At 39.5% G+C, this 19,089-nt stretch overlaps 1 protein-coding gene and 1 long non-coding RNA gene across 2 annotated transcripts; both read right to left on the bottom strand.

The window, feature by feature from the left end:
- Window positions 1-11,169: 11,169 nt before the first annotated feature.
- On the bottom strand, window positions 11,170-12,567 carry LOC113157351. The gene is made up of 2 exons (XR_003298447.1): window positions 12,001-12,567; window positions 11,170-11,901 (listed from the first exon to the last, which is right to left on the bottom strand). It is a non-coding gene; the product is annotated as an uncharacterized LOC113157351 (long non-coding RNA).
- A 4,836-nt stretch (window positions 12,568-17,403) lies between these two features.
- Window positions 17,404-18,715, bottom strand: LOC117153119 (integumentary mucin C.1-like; the record flags this gene model as incomplete). Its single annotated transcript, XM_033326786.1, has 2 exons — window positions 17,404-18,459; window positions 18,611-18,715. Coding segments are annotated over 2 exons (1,161 nt in total), but the record flags the coding sequence as incomplete, so codon positions are not given.
- Between the last annotated feature and the right edge of the window lie 374 nt (window positions 18,716-19,089).

Genomic DNA, 19,089 nt, shown 5'->3' with positions numbered 1-19,089 from the left:
TTTTTTGTCAAATTCTTAATAAGTCAATTTTTCTGACTATTGTGACATGAAATATTTGAACAAGTAATAAATTGAAATTACTTGTATCCCACAATTGTGATGTCCTTGAAGGAAGAAGGGAATGCCGCTTGGTACTTAGGTTGAAGCTGTGGAAACAAAAACAGAAAAAAATATTGTACTTAAACAGTTTTCCTTTATTTGTTTGGCCTATATAGGAAAAGGTGAGCTAAAGATGATTTGTTGTTACAGTATTAATCTTTTATGTTGTGTGCTGAGGACGATGCTCACCTGTGTAATGATCATTGCAGATCGACTTTTATAACGTTCAGATGTTGGATCGAACAAGTCAGTTGTAAATGTGTCTAGACGAGATCTGAAAGTCACCAGCTGTGTTGCAAGTGCTGTAGTTGTGGATGTAGTAGATGTAGATGTAGCAATTGTAGATGTAGTAGATGTAGGTGCATCAGTTGTGGATGTAGTAGATGTAGGTGTAACAGTTGTGGATGTAGTAGATGTAGGTGTAGCAGTTATTGATGTAGTAGATGTAGGTGCATCAGTTGTGGATGTAGTAGATGTAGGTGTAGCAGTTGTAGATGTAGTAGATGTAGGTGCATCAGTTGTGGATGTAGTAGATGTAGGTGTAACAGTTGTGGATGTAGTAGATGTAGGTGCATCAGTTGTGGATGTAGTAGATGTAGGTGCATCAGTTGTGGATGTAGTAGATGTAGGTGTAACAGTTGTGGATGTAGTAGATGTAGGTGTAACAGTTGTAGATGTAGTAGATGTAGGTGCATCAGTTGTGGATGTAGTAGATGTAGGTGTAGCAGTTGTAGATGTAGGTGCATTAGTTGTGGATGTAGTAGATGTAGGTGTAACAGTTGTGAATGTAGTAGATGTAGGTATAACAGTTGTAGATGTAGTAGATGTAGGTGCATCAGTTGTGAATGTAGTAGATGTAGGTGTAACAGTTGTGAATGTAGTAGATGTAGGTATAACAGTTGTAGATGTAGTAGATGTAGGTGCATCAGTTGTGGATGTAGTAGATGTAGGTGTAACAGTTGTGGATGTAGTAGATGTAGGTGCATCAGTTGTGGATGTAGTAGATGTAGGTGTAACAGTTGTGGATGTAGTAGATGTAGGTGTAACAGTTGTGGATGTAGTAGATGTAGGTGCATCAGTTATTAATGTAGTAGATGTAGATGCATCAGTTGTGGTTGTAGTAGATGTAGGTGTAACAGTTGTGGATGTAGTAGATGTAGGTGTAACAGTTATTGATGTAGTAGATGTAGGTGCATCAGTTATTAATGTAGTAGATGTAGATGCATCAGTTGTGGTTGTAGTAGATGTAGATGCATCAGTTGTGGTTGTAGTAGATGTAGGTGTAACAGTTATTGATGTAGTAGATGTAGGTGCATCAGTTATTAATGTAGTAGATGTAGATGCATCAGTTGTGGTTGTAGTAGATGTAGGTGTAACAGTTGTGGATGTAGTAGATGTAGGTGCATCAGTTATTAATGTAGTAGATGTAGGTGTAACAGTTGTGGATGTAGTAGATGTAGGTGTAACAGTTGTGGATGTAGTAGATGTAGGTGTAACAGTTGTGGATGTAGTAGATGTAGGTGCATCAGTTGTGGATGTAGTAGATGTAGGTGTAACAGTTGTGGATGTAGTAGATGTAGGTGTAACAGTTGTGGATGTAGTAGATGTAGGTGTAACAGTTGTGGATGTAGTAGATGTAGGTGCATTTGTTGTGGATGTAGTAGATGTAGGTGTAACAGTTGTGGATGTAGTAGATGTAGGTGCATCAGTTATTAATGTAGTAGATGTAGGTGCATCAGTTGTGAATGTAGGAGATGTAGGTGTAACAGTTGTGGATGTAGTAGATGTAGGTGTAGCAGTTGTAGATGTAGTAGATGTAGGTGTAACAGTTGTGGATGTAGTAGATGTAGGTGCATCAGTTGTGGATGTAGTAGATGTAGGTGTAACAGTTGTGGATGTAGTAGATGTAGGTGTAGCAGTTGTAGATGTAGTAGATGTAGGTGTAACAGTTGTGGATGTAGTAGATGTAGGTGCATCAGTTGTGGATGTAGTAGATGTAGGTGTAACAGTTGTGGATGTAGTAGATGTAGGTGCATCAGTTATTAATGTAGTAGATGTAGGTGTAACAGTTGTGGATGTAGTAGATGTAGGTGCATCAGTTGTGGATGTAGTAGATGTAGGTGTAACAGTTGTGGATGTAGTAGATGTAGATGCATCAGTTATTAATGTAGTAGATGTAGGTGCATCAGTTATTAATGTAGTAGATGTAGGTGTAACAGTTGTGGATGTAGTAGATGTAGGTGCATCAGTTGTGAATGTAGTAGATGTAGGTGTAACAGTTGTGGATGTAGTGGATGTAGGTGCATCAGTTGTGGATGTAGTAGATGTAGGTGTAACAGTTGTGGATGTAGTAGATGTAGGTGCATCAGTTATTAATGTAGTAGATGTAGGTGCATCAGTTGTGAATGTAGGAGATGTAGGTGTAACAGTTGTGGATGTAGTAGATGTAGGTGTAGCAGTTGTAGATGTAGTAGATGTAGGTGTAACAGTTGTGGATGTAGTAGATGTAGGTGCATCAGTTGTGAATGTAGGAGATGTAGGTGTAACAGTTGTGGATGTAGTAGATGTAGGTGTAGCAGTTGTAGATGTAGTAGATGTAGGTGTAACAGTTGTGGATGTAGTAGATGTAGGTGCATCAGTTGTGGATGTAGTAGATGTAGGTGTAACAGTTGTGGATGTAGTAGATGTAGGTGCATCAGTTATTAATGTAGTAGATGTAGGTGCATCAGTTGTGGATGTAGTAGATGTAGGTGCATCAGTTATTAATGTAGTAGATGTAGGTGCATCAGTTATTAATGTAGTAGATGTAGGTGTAACAGTTGTGGATGTAGTAGATGTAGGTGCATCAGTTGTGGATGTAGTAGATGTAGGTGTAACAGTTGTGGATGTAGTAGATGTAGGTGCATCAGTTGTGGATGTAGTAGATGTAGGTGTAACAGTTGTGGATGTAGTAGATGTAGGTGCATCAGTTATTAATGTAGTAGATGTAGGTGCATCAGTTATTAATGTAGTAGATGTAGGTGTAGCAGTTGTAGATGTAGTAGATGTAGGTGTATCAGTTGTGGATGTAGTAGATGTAGGTGCATCAGTTGTGGATGTAGTAGATGTAGGTGTAGCAGTTGTAGATGTAGGTGCATCAGTTGTGGATGTAGTAGATGTAGGTGTAACAGTTGTGGATGTAGTAGATGTAGGTGCATCAGTTGTGGATGTAGTAGATGTAGGTGTAACAGTTGTGGATGTAGTAGATGTAGGTGTAACAGTTGTGGATGTAGTAGATGTAGGTGTAACAGTTGTAGATGTAGTAGATGTAGGTGTATCAGTTGTAGATGTAGTAGATGTAGGTGCATCAGTTGTGGATGTAGTAGATGTAGGTGCATCAGTTGTGGATGTAGTAGATGTAGGTGTATCAGTTGTGGATGTAGTAGATGTAGGTGCATCAGTTGTGGATGTAGTAGATGTAGGTGCATCAGTTGTGGATGTAGTAGATGTAGGTGCATCAGTTGTGGATGTAGTAGATGTAGGTGCATCAGTTGTGGATGTAGTAGATGTAGGTGTATCAGTTGTGGATGTAGTAGATGTAGGTGCATCAGTTGTGGATGTAGTAGATGTAGATGTAACAGTTGTGGTTGTAGTAGATGTAGGTGTATGAGTTGTGGATGTAGTAGATGTAGGTGTAGCAGTTGTGGATGTAGTAGATGTAGGTGTAGCAGTTGTAGATATAGTAGATGTAGGTGTATCAGTTGTGGATGTAGTAGATGTAGGTGCATCAGTTGTGGATGTAGTAGATGTAGGTGTATCAGTTGTGGATGTAGTAGATGTAGGTGCATCAGTTGTGGATGTAGTAGATGTAGGTGCATCAGTTGTGGATGTAGTAGATGTAGGTGTATCAGTTGTGGATGTAGTAGATGTAGGTGCATCAGTTGTGGATGTAGTAGATGTAGGTGCATCAGTTGTGGATGTAGTAGATGTAGGTGTATCAGTTGTGGATGTAGTAGATGTAGGTGCATCAGTTGTGGATGTAGTAGATGTAGGTGCATCAGTTGTGGATGTAGTAGATGTAGGTGTATCAGTTGTGGATGTAGTAGATGTAGGTGCATCAGTTGTGGATGTAGTAGATGTAGGTGTAGCAGTTTCAGTTATTGTTGTTCCCTCAGTTGTTGTTGTTGAAGGTTCAGTTGTTGTTTGTAAATCTGTTGCAGTTGATTTTTCACTTGTTGTTGTCATTACTTCTGTTGTAGTTTAATTGAAAATGTTAAATGAGAAAAACACACACCAAATAATTGTTACATGTAATAATTCAATATATATTCAGATTTCAATTTGTAGTGTTGTGTTTAACTTACGTGCACCATTCACAGTGACGGAGCTTGTTTCAATATCGAAACCAGTGACATTTGATGCTGCGTCAGTCATAACATTTATAATCTCAGTGTCATTAGGGACAGTTGTGCTGTTAAAGTTAATGTCCACTGTGTTGATGATTGATCCATTTCTGCAAAAACAGTAGCAATCATATGAGTTTGAATATCATAATAAGGCTGCTGCTCTTAAAATGTTTCAAATAGCAAATTACCTGTATCCAACAATTGTCACCGAATGAAAGCAAGAAGGAAATGCTCCTCGGAACAAAGGTTTAAGCTGTAACACAGAAAATATATTGGTACTAAATGCTTATTTAGAATTTGTTTTTATTTGCTATTGATATCTATGTTATAAATTACTACTAAAATATAATCATGTATTTTAATAATTTGAATAATAAATAATCTCAGTACGTTTTCTGAGCATTGCTGATGAAATTAAACATTCACAAGCTGTAACTTTATCAATATTTTCCCCCAGTTGTGTCATGGCATTTGCTTGATTAGTGGCTTGATCTCTTTGTATTTACATACCACAACGCATAATTCAAAAAGGCGAATATACACATTGTGTGATGAAGGCGAGACCCACCTGTTTCATGATCATTGAAGAACGATTTTTAAAAGCTGAAGATAATTGATGATTCAGATCACTTGAAAATGGTTTGCGAATGGATCTGAAAGTCAGTACCATTGTCGTGAGTTCTGTACTTGTTGCCTCTGTTGTTATTGGAGGTCCCTCAGTTGCAGTTGTTGCTGCCTCTGTTGTATTTGTTGGTGCTTCAGTTGTTAGATGTGCCTCTGTTGTTGCTGTATTTTCTGTTGCCATTTCCATAGCAACTATGTATTCAAATAATTACATGAATAATTATTTTATATATATATATTATGTTTTTAGTCTATACTATAAATTTACTTAATAAAAAATGTTAATAAATACATTTTAAATGTATTTTTATAATTAATAAATTAACTTAGTTAATTTTGTAGCCTAAGAAGTATATTACAAACAATCCTCTATATCTGAACATAGCAATACTTCCCCAATAGACAATATAGGCAATATGTCATAGAGTGCCTATAAAAAGTATTCACCCTCACACCATGCCACTCTCCCATAAAGCTTTGACTGGTGAAGAACCCGGGCAACAGTTGTTGTTTGTACAGTCTCTCTTATCTCAGTTGCTGAATCTTGTAACTCCCACAGAGTAGTCAGATAGAACCAGAGTGGCCTCTCTCACTGACCTCTCCATCTTGCACAGTCACTCAGTTTGTGGACGGCCTGTTCTAGGCAGATTCAGACTTGTTGCCATATTCCTATTAATTCTTGATGATGGATTTCACTGAACTCCAGGGGATGTTCAGTGCCTTGGAGTATTTTTTCACTTATGCCTTTCAATGACCTGTTCTCTGAGTTGCTGGGAGTGTTCTTTTGTCTTCATGGTGTAATGGTAGACAGGAATACTGATTAACCAGTGACTGGACCTTCCAGACACAAGTCCAATTGTGGGACTACTGGCACCAAATATCTTGACCTCTGTTGGAGGTCAGTAATTTTAAAGGGGGTGCATAATAATGCAAACACCAATTTCACCTGACATATTTTTATTTAATTGAAATTACTTTGTAGAAACCTGTTTTCACTTTGAAAACAGGTTTCTACAATGAGGTATTTTTCTGAATTTGTTTGTCAAAGTAACCAACTTTTATTGACCATGACTAATTTATAATGTCACAAAAAGACATCCAAGGGAGTTAACACTTTTTATAGGCACTGTATATATCATATAAATTAAAGATTTATTTTATAATGTTTTTAACATAAGTTGACTTACCTAGTAGAAATAGGAAGATTAATATCCCCCTGAAACCCATCTCACCCTTCCTTATATCTGGAAAATCAGATAAGAACTCCATGTAAAACATTTTTACACTATAGCTATTAGTTACCAGAGTTATTTATTTTTTATTTTGTTGGATTATGTGTGACATTTGCCTTCCATTTATTATCTTCAATAAATGACACATTAGCCAGAGAAAATACTGTGATGTCCACAATCGTTGGTTTTGTTTCTCCTCGAGAGGCATTCACATTTTCTTTTTAAATGTATGGATTCTGTATTTCTTTAAATAACCTCCACATGAAATGAAATATCAGGTCTTATTTCCTCTATTTTTCTCTTCATTATAACAAGAAATTATCCTAGTATCTGGAGACCTGAAACTGTGAAGTAATGTCTTGCAGGCAACAAAATTATTTCTTGAATAACCCTTACAACTTCAATCATTTGAAGTCCTGAGCTTTTGAGAAGTGCATTTTTGTTTTCATTTTCCTCAAGTAAGGGTTTCCTGACAGAAATAATGCATATTGTCACTGGAAAATGTTTTTGCTTCCCATATTTAATCTCTTTCTTGTGTTTTTATACTTAATTTCTTTGTATGACTTTATCCAGGTAGTATATGATAGAATAGAAACATTTGTGTTATTCTAAATGTCAGAGTTCTTGAGCATGTAGGTGCACTTTGTAAGGAGAATGTTCTTTAACCACCCTAAACGCTCTTTCTCTGAAACGTGATAAGCAATAACCAGGCTGAAATGTCTTTAAGCAATTGGAGAATTTTCATTGCAAGTGTTGTGAGTTAACCCTGATCAGATTCCTACCTTAGCAAATATACATTTGGCAAAATTAGGATAGAGGATATTGCTCAGATAGATTTGTATAAGTAACTAAACACTCAAACAAAATGTACTTACCAAAAACGACAAGATATAAGTTGAAAAGTACCAATTTCCCTTTTTAACTGGTGTAGATAGCTGGTTTACCTTATCCGCTTTACAGTTGTAACAAACCTTTCACCTTCTGTGACAGTCAACCTTCCTTTTGGCCTGATTTATGTTGTAAGGGAACCAACAGTGATGACATCACTCATAGATGAGGGATGTTTTAATGTTTGTGAAACATTAGTGATGAATGAATGATGAATCCCATGCCAGCATTTATCTGTCAGTTGTCAGTTTTCAGATTCATTGCTCAGTAACATGATTATTACAAGGAACAACAACAACATGCTGGTACATTTCATTTGTGTGAATGAAGTTCTACCAGTGTCACCTTAGAACAAATACGTGTAGATGTCTAGTGAGGTGAAATGATGCAGGAAGAAATTTACTTTTGCAGGTAGGTGTAGCTACTGAAAGATTCTTCTTCTTCTCTTTCGGCTTTTCCCATCAGGGGTCGCCACAGCGAATCATCCTTCTCCACCTAAATCTATCATGAACATCTTCTACCCTAACACTAACCAACCTCATGTCCTCTGTTAAGACATCCATATATCTCCTCTTTGGTCGTCCTCTTGCCCTCCTGCCTGGCAGCTCCATCTCCAACATCCTTCTACCAATATACTCACTATCCCTCCTCTGAACATGTCCAAACCATCTCAGTCTGGCCTCTCTGACTTTGTCGCTAACACAGGCAACGTGAGCCGTCCCTCTGATGTACTCGTTCCTTATTCTGTCTAACCTGGTCACTCCTAAGGAGAACCTCAACATCTTCATCTCTGCTACCTCCATCTCAGCCTCTTGTCTCTTTCTCACTGCTACCGTCTCTAACCCATAGAGCAGAGCTGGTCTCACCACTGTCTTGTAGACCTTTCCTTTGAGTCTTGCTGACACTCTTCTGTCACACAACACTCCTGACACTTTCCTCCACCCGCTCCAACCTGCCTGCACTTGCCTCTTCACCTCTTTTCCACACTCTCCATCACACTGAACTGTTGAACCCAAGTACTTAAACTCCTGTACCTTCTTCACCTCAGCCCCCTGTAACCTAACGCTTCTACCTTGATCCCTCTCGTTCAGACACATGTATTCTGTCTTACTACGACTGACCTTCATGCCTCTTCTTTCCAGAGCAAACCTCCACCTCTCCAGCTGTTCCTCTACCTGCTCTCTACTCTCACTGCAAATCACAATGTCATCCGCAAACATCATTGTCCAGGGAGATTCCTGTCTGACCTCATCTGTCAGCCTGTCCATCAGCATAGCAAACAAGAAGGGAATCAAAGCTGATCCTTGGTGTAGTCCCACCTCCACCTTGAACTCCTCTGTCTGACCTACAGCACATCTCACCACTGTCATACTTCTCTCATACATGTCCTGAACTACTCTGACGTACTTCTCTGCCACTCCCGATGACCTCATACAGTACCACAGCTCCTCCCTCGGCACCCTGTCATACGCCTTCTCTAAATCCACAAAGACACAATGCAGCTCCTTCTGACCATCTCTGTACTTTTCCATCAACATTCTCAAAGCAAAAATGGCATCAGTGGTGCTCTTACGGGGCATGAAACCATACTGCTGCTCACAAATCTCCACCTTCTTCCTAAGCCTGGCTTCCACTACTCTTTCCCACAGCTTCAATGTGTGGCTCATCAACTTTATTCCTCTATAGTTGCTGCAGTTCTGCGTGTCACCCTTGTTCTTAAAGATCGGAACCAGAACACTTCTCCTCCATTCCTCAGGCATCTTTTCACTCTCTAGAATCCTATTGAACAAACTGGTTAGAAACTCCACTGCTGTCTCTCCTAAGCACTTCCACACCTCCACAGGTACGTCATCAGGACCAACACCCTTTCCACTCTTCATCCTTTTCAGAGCCTTCCTAACCTCATCCTTTCCAATCTCTTCTATTTCCTGCTCCACAACATCCACATCTTCCTCCCTTCTTTCCCTGTCATTTTCCTCGTTCATCAGCTCCTCAAAATACTCCTTCCATCTTTTCTGCACACTCTCCTGGGTTGTTAGTACCTTTCCATCTCTGTCCTTAATCACCCTTACCTGTTGCACATCCTTCCCATCTCTATCTCTCTGTCTGGCTAGCCTGTACAAGTCCTTCTCTCCTTCCTTTGTGTCTAACCTGTCATACAGCTCATCGTAAGCTTTCTGTTTGGCCTTTGCCACCTCCCTCTTCACTCTACGCTGCGCTTCCTTGTACTCCTGTCTACTTTCCTCAGTCCTTTCTACATCCCACTTCCTTCTAGCTAACCTCTTCCTCTGGACACATTCCTGTACTTCCTCATTCCACCACCAAGTGTCTTTACCTTCTTTCCTCTTTCCAGATGACACACCTAGCACCTTCCTACCTGTTTCCCTGATAACCTCTGCTGTAGTTTCCCAGTCATCTGGAAGCTCATCCTGACCACCCAGAACCTGTCTCAACTTCTGTCTGAATTCCTCACAAGTTTCTTCATTCTTTAGCTTCCACCACTTGGTCTTCTTCTCTGACTTCCCTCTTTTCTTCTTCCTGACCTCCAGAGTCATCTTGCACACCACCATGCGGTGCTGTCTGGCTACACTCTCTCCTACCACCACTTTGCAGTCACTAATCTCTCTCAAATGACCTCGTCTACATAGGATGTAGTCCACCTGTGTACTCCTACCTCCACTCCTGTATGTCACTCTATGTTCCTCTCGCTTCTGGAAGTAGGTGTTGACTACAGCCATTTCCATCCTCTTAGCAAAGTCCACCACCATCTGTCCTTCCAGATTCCTTTCCTTCACACCAAACCTGCCCATCACCTCCTCATCACCTCTGTTGCCCTCACCAACATGCCCATTGAAGTCTGCTCCAACAACAACTCTCTCTCCTCTGGGGATACTCTCTATGACCTCATCAAACTCACTCCAGAATCTCTCCTTCTCTTCTAACTCACAGCCAACCTGTGGCGCATACCCACTGACTACATTCATCATCACCCCTTCAATTTCTAGCTTTATGCTCATCACCCTGTCTGAGACTCTTTTCACCTCTAGAACATTGTTCACAAACTCCGCCTTCAGGATCACTCCTACCCCGTTTCTCTTCCTATCAACACCATGGTAGAACAGTTTGTATCCTCCTCCGATACTACGTGCCTTGCTGCCCTTCCACCTTGTCTCCTGCACACACAGTACATCTACCTTCCTTCTCTCCATCATGTCTGCCAGCTCTCTGCCTTTCCCTGTCATCGTGCCAACGTTAAGAGTCCCTATTCTCAAACCTATGCTCCTGCCTTTTCCCTTCTCTCTCTGCCCATGAACCCTTCTGCCTCCCCTCTTTCTTCGACCAACAGTAGTCAAATTTCCACCGGCACCCTGTAGGTTAACAGCACCGGTGGCGGTCGTTGTTAACCCGGGCCTCGACCGATCCGGTATGAAAGTGTTATTGATGATTCGCATGGTTATTTTGGCAATTTTTACGCCGGATGCCCTTCCTGACGCAACCCTCTCTATTTATCCGGGCTTGGGACCGGCACAGAAGTAACTGGCTTGCAACCCCTGTGGCTAGATTTAGCTACTGAAAGATTATATGTAGATATACCTTTTGTGAAAGTCATCTGTACATTTAATTTCTTCTTTTTGAATTTAAGCATAATTATTTGCTTTGAAAAAAAAAAAAAACTCTTTAGACCTGTAGCCAAGATAACAAAGTATCATGTTTACTTCTACTACTACAAAGTATGGTTCAGACTGTCAGATTAAATGGTGTCTGAACAAACTGGACAAGTAACACTAGCTGATTGAAAGACGTTATTGTATGTGTATTCAGTTGCAGGAAATGAACATGAGTAATTTGAAACTTCAGTTATGGTTTCATAAAGACCTGTGGCCTTAAGCATGCACTTATAAACTCTGTCTTTAAGTGCAAAACATCATAAGACACTTGAATTCTTTAAATATTCTTTACTGTGATTAATGTAAAATTTACATAAAGAAAACAAATCACAAAAAATATTCTGCATGATTAAATCATTAATACAGAGTGAATAAATACATTTAGAATAAATAAGTGACATTGATTGACAGTGTATTACATTACATTTAAATCAAATAAATATCACATGTGAACCATGACCATTGACAAAATTATATGCACAGGGTCAAGGTTGGGGTATGCAGCCCATTGCACGTGTCCCTTCATTTAATGTGTTTGTGCTCTTTACTAATTATGTTTTCAGCAATTGTGATCAAAATCTAAAATTTAATTTTTTTAAATTGTTTAAAATAAATATTGATCTAATCTTTTAAAGACCTATAACAGCAGAGAAAAGTACTGAAAGTTCAGTCTAGCATACGTATATCAATCAATGGTGTAATTATATTGTCTTATTTAATAGTCTATTGACTAAGTGCTTAAAGTTTGCTGCGTATTTCTTTGCAATCCAGAATTTTGGAAATTTCCTTACAGAAATGTGCTCAACAGGCATATTTAATCCAACATTACTAATGTGTTCTATCAGAACAGAAAGCTAAAGGTCCATCTTCATGCCAGCAATGGCAGTCATACGGATCAAAATAGAAAACAGCACAGATGCTATTACTGGCTTGACAGTAGCCATGACAAGAGCACCAGGCAGTATGCTGTGATGATACTGATCTTGTGCATTACTCCACTTGAAGCTGTAAATGGAGAGAACACAAAGACAATACTTAAGAATATATAATCAATGAATAATTGTGCTGTTTGAGAACTTTTGTACAAGTATTAGTCGAACTTACGTATTCCATTCACAGTAACGGAGCTGCCTTCAATGTCAAAGCCAGTGACATATGAAGATGCATTGTACAAAACATTCGCGATCTGAGTGTTATTAGGGACAGACGAGCTGATGAAGGATAATGTCAAGGAGGTGATGATTGATCCATTGCTGCAGAAAAAGTAGCAGAAACATTATTATCATAACTCGGCCACTACACTAAACAGTAACACTTCATAATAGGGTAAATGAAGAATCACGAATTCATGTCTGCAATCCTACACGAACTATCAGGACTTAACAAGAATAAACAGTATCTCGTGTATGGGTTAAACAATACATCAACTAATTCTACAGCTAAAGTATTTAAATCTTCATGCCTTCTGAATTATGACTGATGTTTATGTCTTCTTCACAGTCTCAGTAGTACTGTGGTTCTGTTGCGTTCCAAGACTTGTTAGAATCATTAACTCAGCATTACTTAAGTGGTGAGATGTTCATTCCCTCAGGTCATCTACACAATTTTTAACAAGTCTTTTTAAATGTTTCTGACTATTCAGACATGAAATATTTGAACAAGTTATAAAATAAAATGACATAATAACTTACGTGTATCCCACAACTTTAATCTCCTTGAAGGAAGAAGGGAAGGCTGCTTGATACATAGGCTGAAGCTGTAGGAATAGAAAAAAAAAGAAATATTGTACTGACACTAACTTAAAAGTTAAAGATGATTTGTTGTTACAGTGTTAATATCTTATGTTGTGTGCTGAGCACGATGTTTACCTGTGTAATGATCATTGCAGATCGACTTTTATAACGTTCAGATGTTGGATCCAACAAGTCAGCTGTGAATGTGTCTAGACGAGATCTGAAAGTCACCAGCCGTGTTGCAAGTGCTGTGGTTGTGGATGTAGATGTGGATGTAGCAGATGTCGATGTAACAGTTGTAGTAGATGAAGGTGCAGTGGTTTTGGATGTAGTTGATGTAGGTGCAGCAGTTGTAGGTACATTAGGTGCAGGTGCAGCAGTTGTAGGTACATTAGGTGCAGGTGCAGCAGTTGTAGGTGTAGCAGATGAAGGTGTAACAGTTACAGTAGACGTTGGTGAAGCAGTTGTAGATTCATTAGATGTAGGTGCATCGGTTACTGGTGTAGTAGTTGGAGGTGCAATAGTTGGCACTGGACTTGCTGTAAAACATTTATAAATATAAAATAATTTTTAGTATTTTTTATTTTATTTAGATATAAAGTGCCAATAATCTACAGATGCATCTGCCTCAATACCTGTTATGTGTGTAAACTAACTTGTGTTCAGGTGGTGATGAATGGATCAACTGAACTATCTCAACTTATTGACAAAAGGTTTTTTTTTATGTGTACTTACCTATTACTGTGATTGTGTTGGGGTTTAGGGTCACGTTAAAGTTACTGTTGGAACTGTTTGCAGCTTCTATTAAAGCTTGAGCAACGACAGCGTTCTGTGGGAGTTCGGAAAAGGGAGTAGATGCCTTGAACACAACTCCCAACTCTGCTTGAGTTTCGTTCGCTCGCTTTACACTCTGCGTAGCGCTGTATCAAAAAGAAACACAAGGACACACATAAAAAAAGTAAAATTACCACAATATCAACATTTAAACATAAAATCCAGAATATGAAAACATTTAATTCAAATTCAAGTATAAACTATTGTTAGTAAAGTGTTTTTACCTGAAGTCTATAACATAGCAGTGGTCAAACTGTTTAGGAAATTTTCCTCTGTATATTATTTCACACTGCAAAAAGAAAGTAAAAGATACCAAGTTAAAATTTTACTAAACAGAATGAAACATTTTGCTGAGATTAGTGTGACGAAGTGAAAAAGTTCTGACAACAAAAATTATTTAATGGGAAAATGTACTCACCGCCTCAACAACTCTTGTTTCAAGATCCTTGAATTTCGTGCTGCTGCGGTTCCTAAGATCTTCTGTAAATGGTTCATTTATCAGTGTTGCTTCCACATTATAAACAGGTACAGCAACTGTTGTTGATGCAGTTGTTGATGTAGTTGTTGATGGAGACGTTGTATTTCTTGTAGTAGCTGTTGTCAGAGCAGATGTTGTTGTCGTTGTTATTGTTGTGGATGTCTCTATCAGAGTTGTGGGGGCTTTAGTTGTAGTTTGTAATGTGGGGGTCTCTTTTGTAGATGATGCTGTTGTTGTTGCGGTTGTTGGTGCATTAGTTGAATTTGCTCCAGTGGTTGATGTTTTACTTGTTGTTGTGGTTGTTTCAGGTGTTGTTGTTGATGACTGAGTTGTTGTTGTTGATGCAGGTGTTGTTGTTGATGGCTGAGTTGTTGTTGTTATAGGTGTTGTTGATGATGGCTGAGTTGTTGTTGTTGCTACCTCTGTTGTTGTCGTTCCCTCAGTTGTAGTTGTTGGTAACTCTGTTGTAATTGTTGATGTTTTACTTGTTGTGGTTGTTGCAGGTGTTGTTGTTGATGGCTGAGTTGTTGTTGTTATAGGTGTTGTTGATGATGGCTGAGTTGTTGTTGTTGCTACGTCTGTTGTTGTTGTTCCCTCAGTTGTAGTTGTTGGTAACTCTGTTGTAATTGTTGATGTTTTACTTGTTGTGGTTGTTTCAGGTGTTGTTGTTGATGGCTGAGTTGTTGTTGTTGGTACCTCCGTTGATGTTGTTCCCTCAATTGTAGTTGTTGGTAACTCCGTTGTAATTGTTGATGTTTCACTTGTTGTTGTGGTTGTTTCAGGTGTTGTTGCTGATGGCTGAGATGTTGTTGTTCTCTCAGTTGTAATTGTTGGTAACTCTATTGCTATTGTGGGTATTTCAGGTGTTGTTGTTGATGGCTGAGTTGTAGTTGTTGGTAACTCAGTTGTAATTGTTGATGTTTCACTTGTTGTTGTGGTTGATTCGGGTGTTGTTGTTGATGGCTGATTTGTTATTGTTGTTGATGGCTGAGTTGTGGTTGTTCCCTCAGTTGTAGTTGTTGTTAACTCTGTTGTAATTGTTGATGTTTCACTTGTTGTTGTGGTTGATTCAGGTGTTGTTGTTGATGGCTGAGTTGTTGTTGTTGGTACCTCCGTTGATGTTGTTCCCTCAGTTGTAGTTGTTGGTAACTCTGTTGTAATTGTTGATGTTTCACTTGTTGTTGTGGTTGTTTCAGGTGTTGTTGTTGATGGCTGATTTGTTGTTGTTGTTGGAGGTGCTGTTGTTGATGGCTGAGTTGTGGTTGTTCCCTCAGTTGTAGTTGTTGGTAACTCTGTTGTAATTGTTGATGTTTCACTTGTTGTTGTGGCTGATTCAGGTGTTGTTGTTGATGGCTGACTTGTGGGTGTTTCAGGTGTTGTTGTTGATGGCTGATTTGTGGGTGTTTCAGGTGTTGTTGTTGATGGCTGAGTTGTTGTTGTTGGTACCTCTGTTGTTGTTGTTGTTCCCTCAGTTGTAGTTGTTGGTAACTCTGTTGTAATTGTTGATGTTTCACTTGTTGTTGTGGTTGATTCAAGTGTTGTTGTTGATGGCTGAGTTGTGGTTGTTCCCTCAGTTGTAGTTGTTGTTAACTCTGTTGTAATTGTTGATGTTTCACTTGTTGTTGTAGTTGTTTCAGGTGTTGTTGTTGATGGCTGAGTTGTTGTTGTTGGTACCTCGGTTGTTGTTGTTCCCTCAGTTGTAGTTGTTGGTAACTCCGTTGTAATTGTTGATGTTTCACTTGTTGTTGTAGTTGTTTCAGGTGTTGTTGTTGATGGCTGAGTTGTTGTTGTTGGTACCTCGGTTGTGGTTGTTCCCTCAGTTGTAGTTGTTGGTAAATCTGTTGTAATTGTTGATGTTTCACTTGTTGTGGGTGTTTCAGGTGTTGTTGCTGATGGCTGAGTTGTTGTTGTTATTTCAGGTGTTGTTGTTGATGGCTGAGTTGTTGTTGTTGTTCCCTCAGTTGCGGTTGTTGGTAACTCTGTTGTAATTGTTGATGTTTCACTTGTTGTTGTGGTTGTTTCAGGTGTTGTTGTTGATGGCTGATTTGTTGTTGTTGGTACCTCCGTTGATGTTGTTCCCTCAGTTGTAGTTGTTGGTAACTCTGTTGTACTTGTTGATGTTTCACTTGTTGTTGTTTCAGGTGTTGTTGTTGATGGCTGAGTTGTTGTTGTTGGTACCTCCGTTGATGTTGTTCCCTCAGTTGTAGTTGTTGGTAACTCTGTTGTACTTGTTGATGTTTCACTTGTTGTTGTGGGTGTTCCAGGTGTTGTTGTTGATGGCTGAGTTGTTGTTGTTGGTACCTCTGTTGTTGTTGTTGTTCCCTCAGTTGTAGTTGTTGGTAACTCTGTTGTAATTGTTGATGTTTCACTTGTTGTTGTAGTTGTTTCAGGTGTTGTTGTTGATGGCTGAGTTGTTGTTGTTGGTACCTCGGTTGTTGTTGTGGTTGTTCCCTCAGTTGTAGTTGTTGGTAACTCTGTTGTAATTGCTGATGTTTCACTTGTTGTTGTGGTTGATTCAGGTGTTGTTGTTGATAGTTGAGTAGTTGTTGTTGTTGATGGCTGAGTTGTGGTTGTTCCCTCAGTTGTAGTTGTTGTTAACTCGTTTGTAATTGTTGATGTTTCACTTGTTGTTGTAGTTGTTTCAGGTGTTGTTGTTGATGGCTGAGTTGTTGTTGTTGGTACCTCGGTTGTTGTTGTTCCCTCAGTTGTAGTTGTTGGTAACTCCGTTGTAATTGTTGATGTTTCACTTGTTGTTGTAGTTGTTTCAGGTGTTGTTGTTGATGGCTGAGTTGTTGTTGTTGGTACCTCGGTTGTTGTTGTTGTTGTTCCCTCAGTTGTAGTTGTTGGTAACTCCGTTGTAATTGTTGATGTTTCACTTGTTGTTGTAGTTGTTTCAGGTGTTGTTGTTGTTGTTGGTTCCTCGGTTGTTGTTGTTGTTGTTCCCTCAGTTGTAGTTGTTGGTAACTCTGTTGTAATTGTTGATGTTTCACTTGTGGGTGTTTCAGGTGTTGTTGTTGATGGCTGAGTTGTTGTTGTTGTTCCCTCAGTTGTAGTTGTTGTTAACTCTGTTGTAATTGTTGATGTTTCACTTGTTGTTGTGGTTGTTTCAGGTGTTGTTGTTGATGGCTGATTTGTTGTTGTTGTTGGAGATGCTGTTGTTGATGGCTGAGTTGTTGTTGTTCCCTCAGTTGTAGTTGTTGGTAACTCTGTTGTAATTGTTGATGTTTCACTTGTTGTTGTGGCTGATTCAGGTGTTGTTGTTGATGGCTGATTTGTGGATGTTTCCTCAGCTGTTGTTGTTGTTAATTCTGTTGTACTTGTTGATGTTTCACTTGTTGTTGTGGGTGTTCCAGGTGTTGTTGTTGATGGCTGATTTGTTGTTGTTGGTACCTCCGTTGATGTTGTTCCCTCAGTTGTAGTTGTTGGTAACTCTGTTGTAATTGTTGATGTTTCACTTGTTGTTGTGGTTGTTTCAGGTGTTGTTGTTGATGGCTGAGTTGTGGTTGTTCCCTCAGTTGTAGTTGTTGGTAACTCTGTTGTAATTGTTGATGTTTCACTTGTTGTTGTAGTTGTTTCAGGTGTTGTTGTTGATGGCTGAGTTGTTGTTGTTGGTACCTCGGTTGTTGTTGTTGTTGTTCCCTCAGTTGTAGTTGTTGGTAACTCCATTGTAATTGTTGATGTTTCACTTGTTGTTGTAGTTGTTTCAGGTGTTGTTGTTGTTGCTGCCTCTGTTGTACTTGTTGTTGCTTCATTTGTTGTTGTTACTTCAGTTGTTGTTGTTGTTGCTGCCTCTGTTGTAGTTGTTGTTGCTTCTGCTGTTGTTGTTGTTGTTGCTTCAGTTGTTGTTGTTGCTGCCTCTGTTGTAGTTGTTGTTTCCTCAGTTGTAGTTGTTGTTGCTTCAGCTGTTGTTGTTGCAGCCTCTGTTGTAGTTGTGGGTCCATCAGTTGTAGTTGTTGTTGCTTCAGCTGTTGTTGTTGCTGCCTCTGTTGTAGTTGTGGGTCCATCAGTTGTAGTTGTTGTTGTTGCTCCCTCAGTTGTAGTTGTTGTTGCTTCAGCTGTTGTTGTTGCTGCCTCTGTTGTTGTTGTTGTTTCCTCAGTTGTAGTTGTTGTTGCTTCAGCTGTTGTTGTTGCTGACTCTGTTGTTGTTGTGGGTTCCTCAGTTGTAGTTGTTGCTTCTTCAGCTGTTGTTGTTGCTGACTCTGTTGTTGTTGTGGGTTCCTCAGTTGTAGTTGTTGTTGTTGCAGCCTCTGTTGTAGTTGTGGGTCCATCAGTTGTGGTTGTTGTTGCTTCAGTTGTTGTTGTTGCAGCCTCTGTTGTAGTTGTGGGTCCATCAGTTGTAGTTGTTGTTGCAGCCTCTGTTGTAGTTGTGGGTCCATCAGTTGTAGTTGTTGTTGCTTCAGTTGTTGTTGTTGCTGCCTCTGTTGTAGTTGTGGGTTCATCAGTTGTACTTGTTGTTGTTCCCTCAGTTGTAGTTGTTTCTGCTGTTGTTGTTGCTGCCTCTGTTGTAGTTGTTGTTTCCTCAGTTGTAGTTGTTGTTGCTTCAGCTGTTGTTGTTGCTGCCTCTGTTGTAGTTGTGGGTCCATCAGTTGTAGTTGTTGTTGTTGCTGCCTCTGTTGTAGTTGTTGTTTCCCTCAGTTGTAGTTGTTGTTGCTTCAGCTGTTGTTGTTGCTGCCTCTGTTGTAGTTGTGGGTCCATCAGTTGTAGTTGTTGTTGCTTCAGTTGTTGTTGTTGCTGCCTCTGTTGTAGTTGTTGTTCCCTCAGTTGTAGTTGTAGTTGTTGTTGTTGCTGCCTCTGTTGTAGTTGTGGGTCCATCAGTTGTAGTTGTTTGTTGTTGCAGCCTCTGTTGTAGTTGTGGGTCCATCAGTTGTAGTTGTTGTTGCAGCCTCTGTTGTAGTTGTGGGTCCTGTACCACAACTACAACAACAGCTGAAGCAACAACAACAACTGAAGCGACAACAACTACAACTGAGGAAACAACAACTACAACAGAGGCAGCAACAACAACAGATGAAGCAACAACAACTACAACTGAGGAAACAACAACTACAACAGAGGCACCAACAACTACAACACAGGCAGCAACAACAACAACTGAAGAACCAACAACAACAACTGATGGACCACAATACAACAGCGAATGCACAACAA

Source organism: Anabas testudineus, chromosome 18 (assembly GCF_900324465.2).
Source record: "Anabas testudineus chromosome 18, fAnaTes1.2, whole genome shotgun sequence".
Taxonomy (NCBI): domain Eukaryota; kingdom Metazoa; phylum Chordata; class Actinopteri; order Anabantiformes; family Anabantidae; genus Anabas; species Anabas testudineus.
This window is presented reverse-complemented; position numbering and strand designations above follow the sequence as displayed.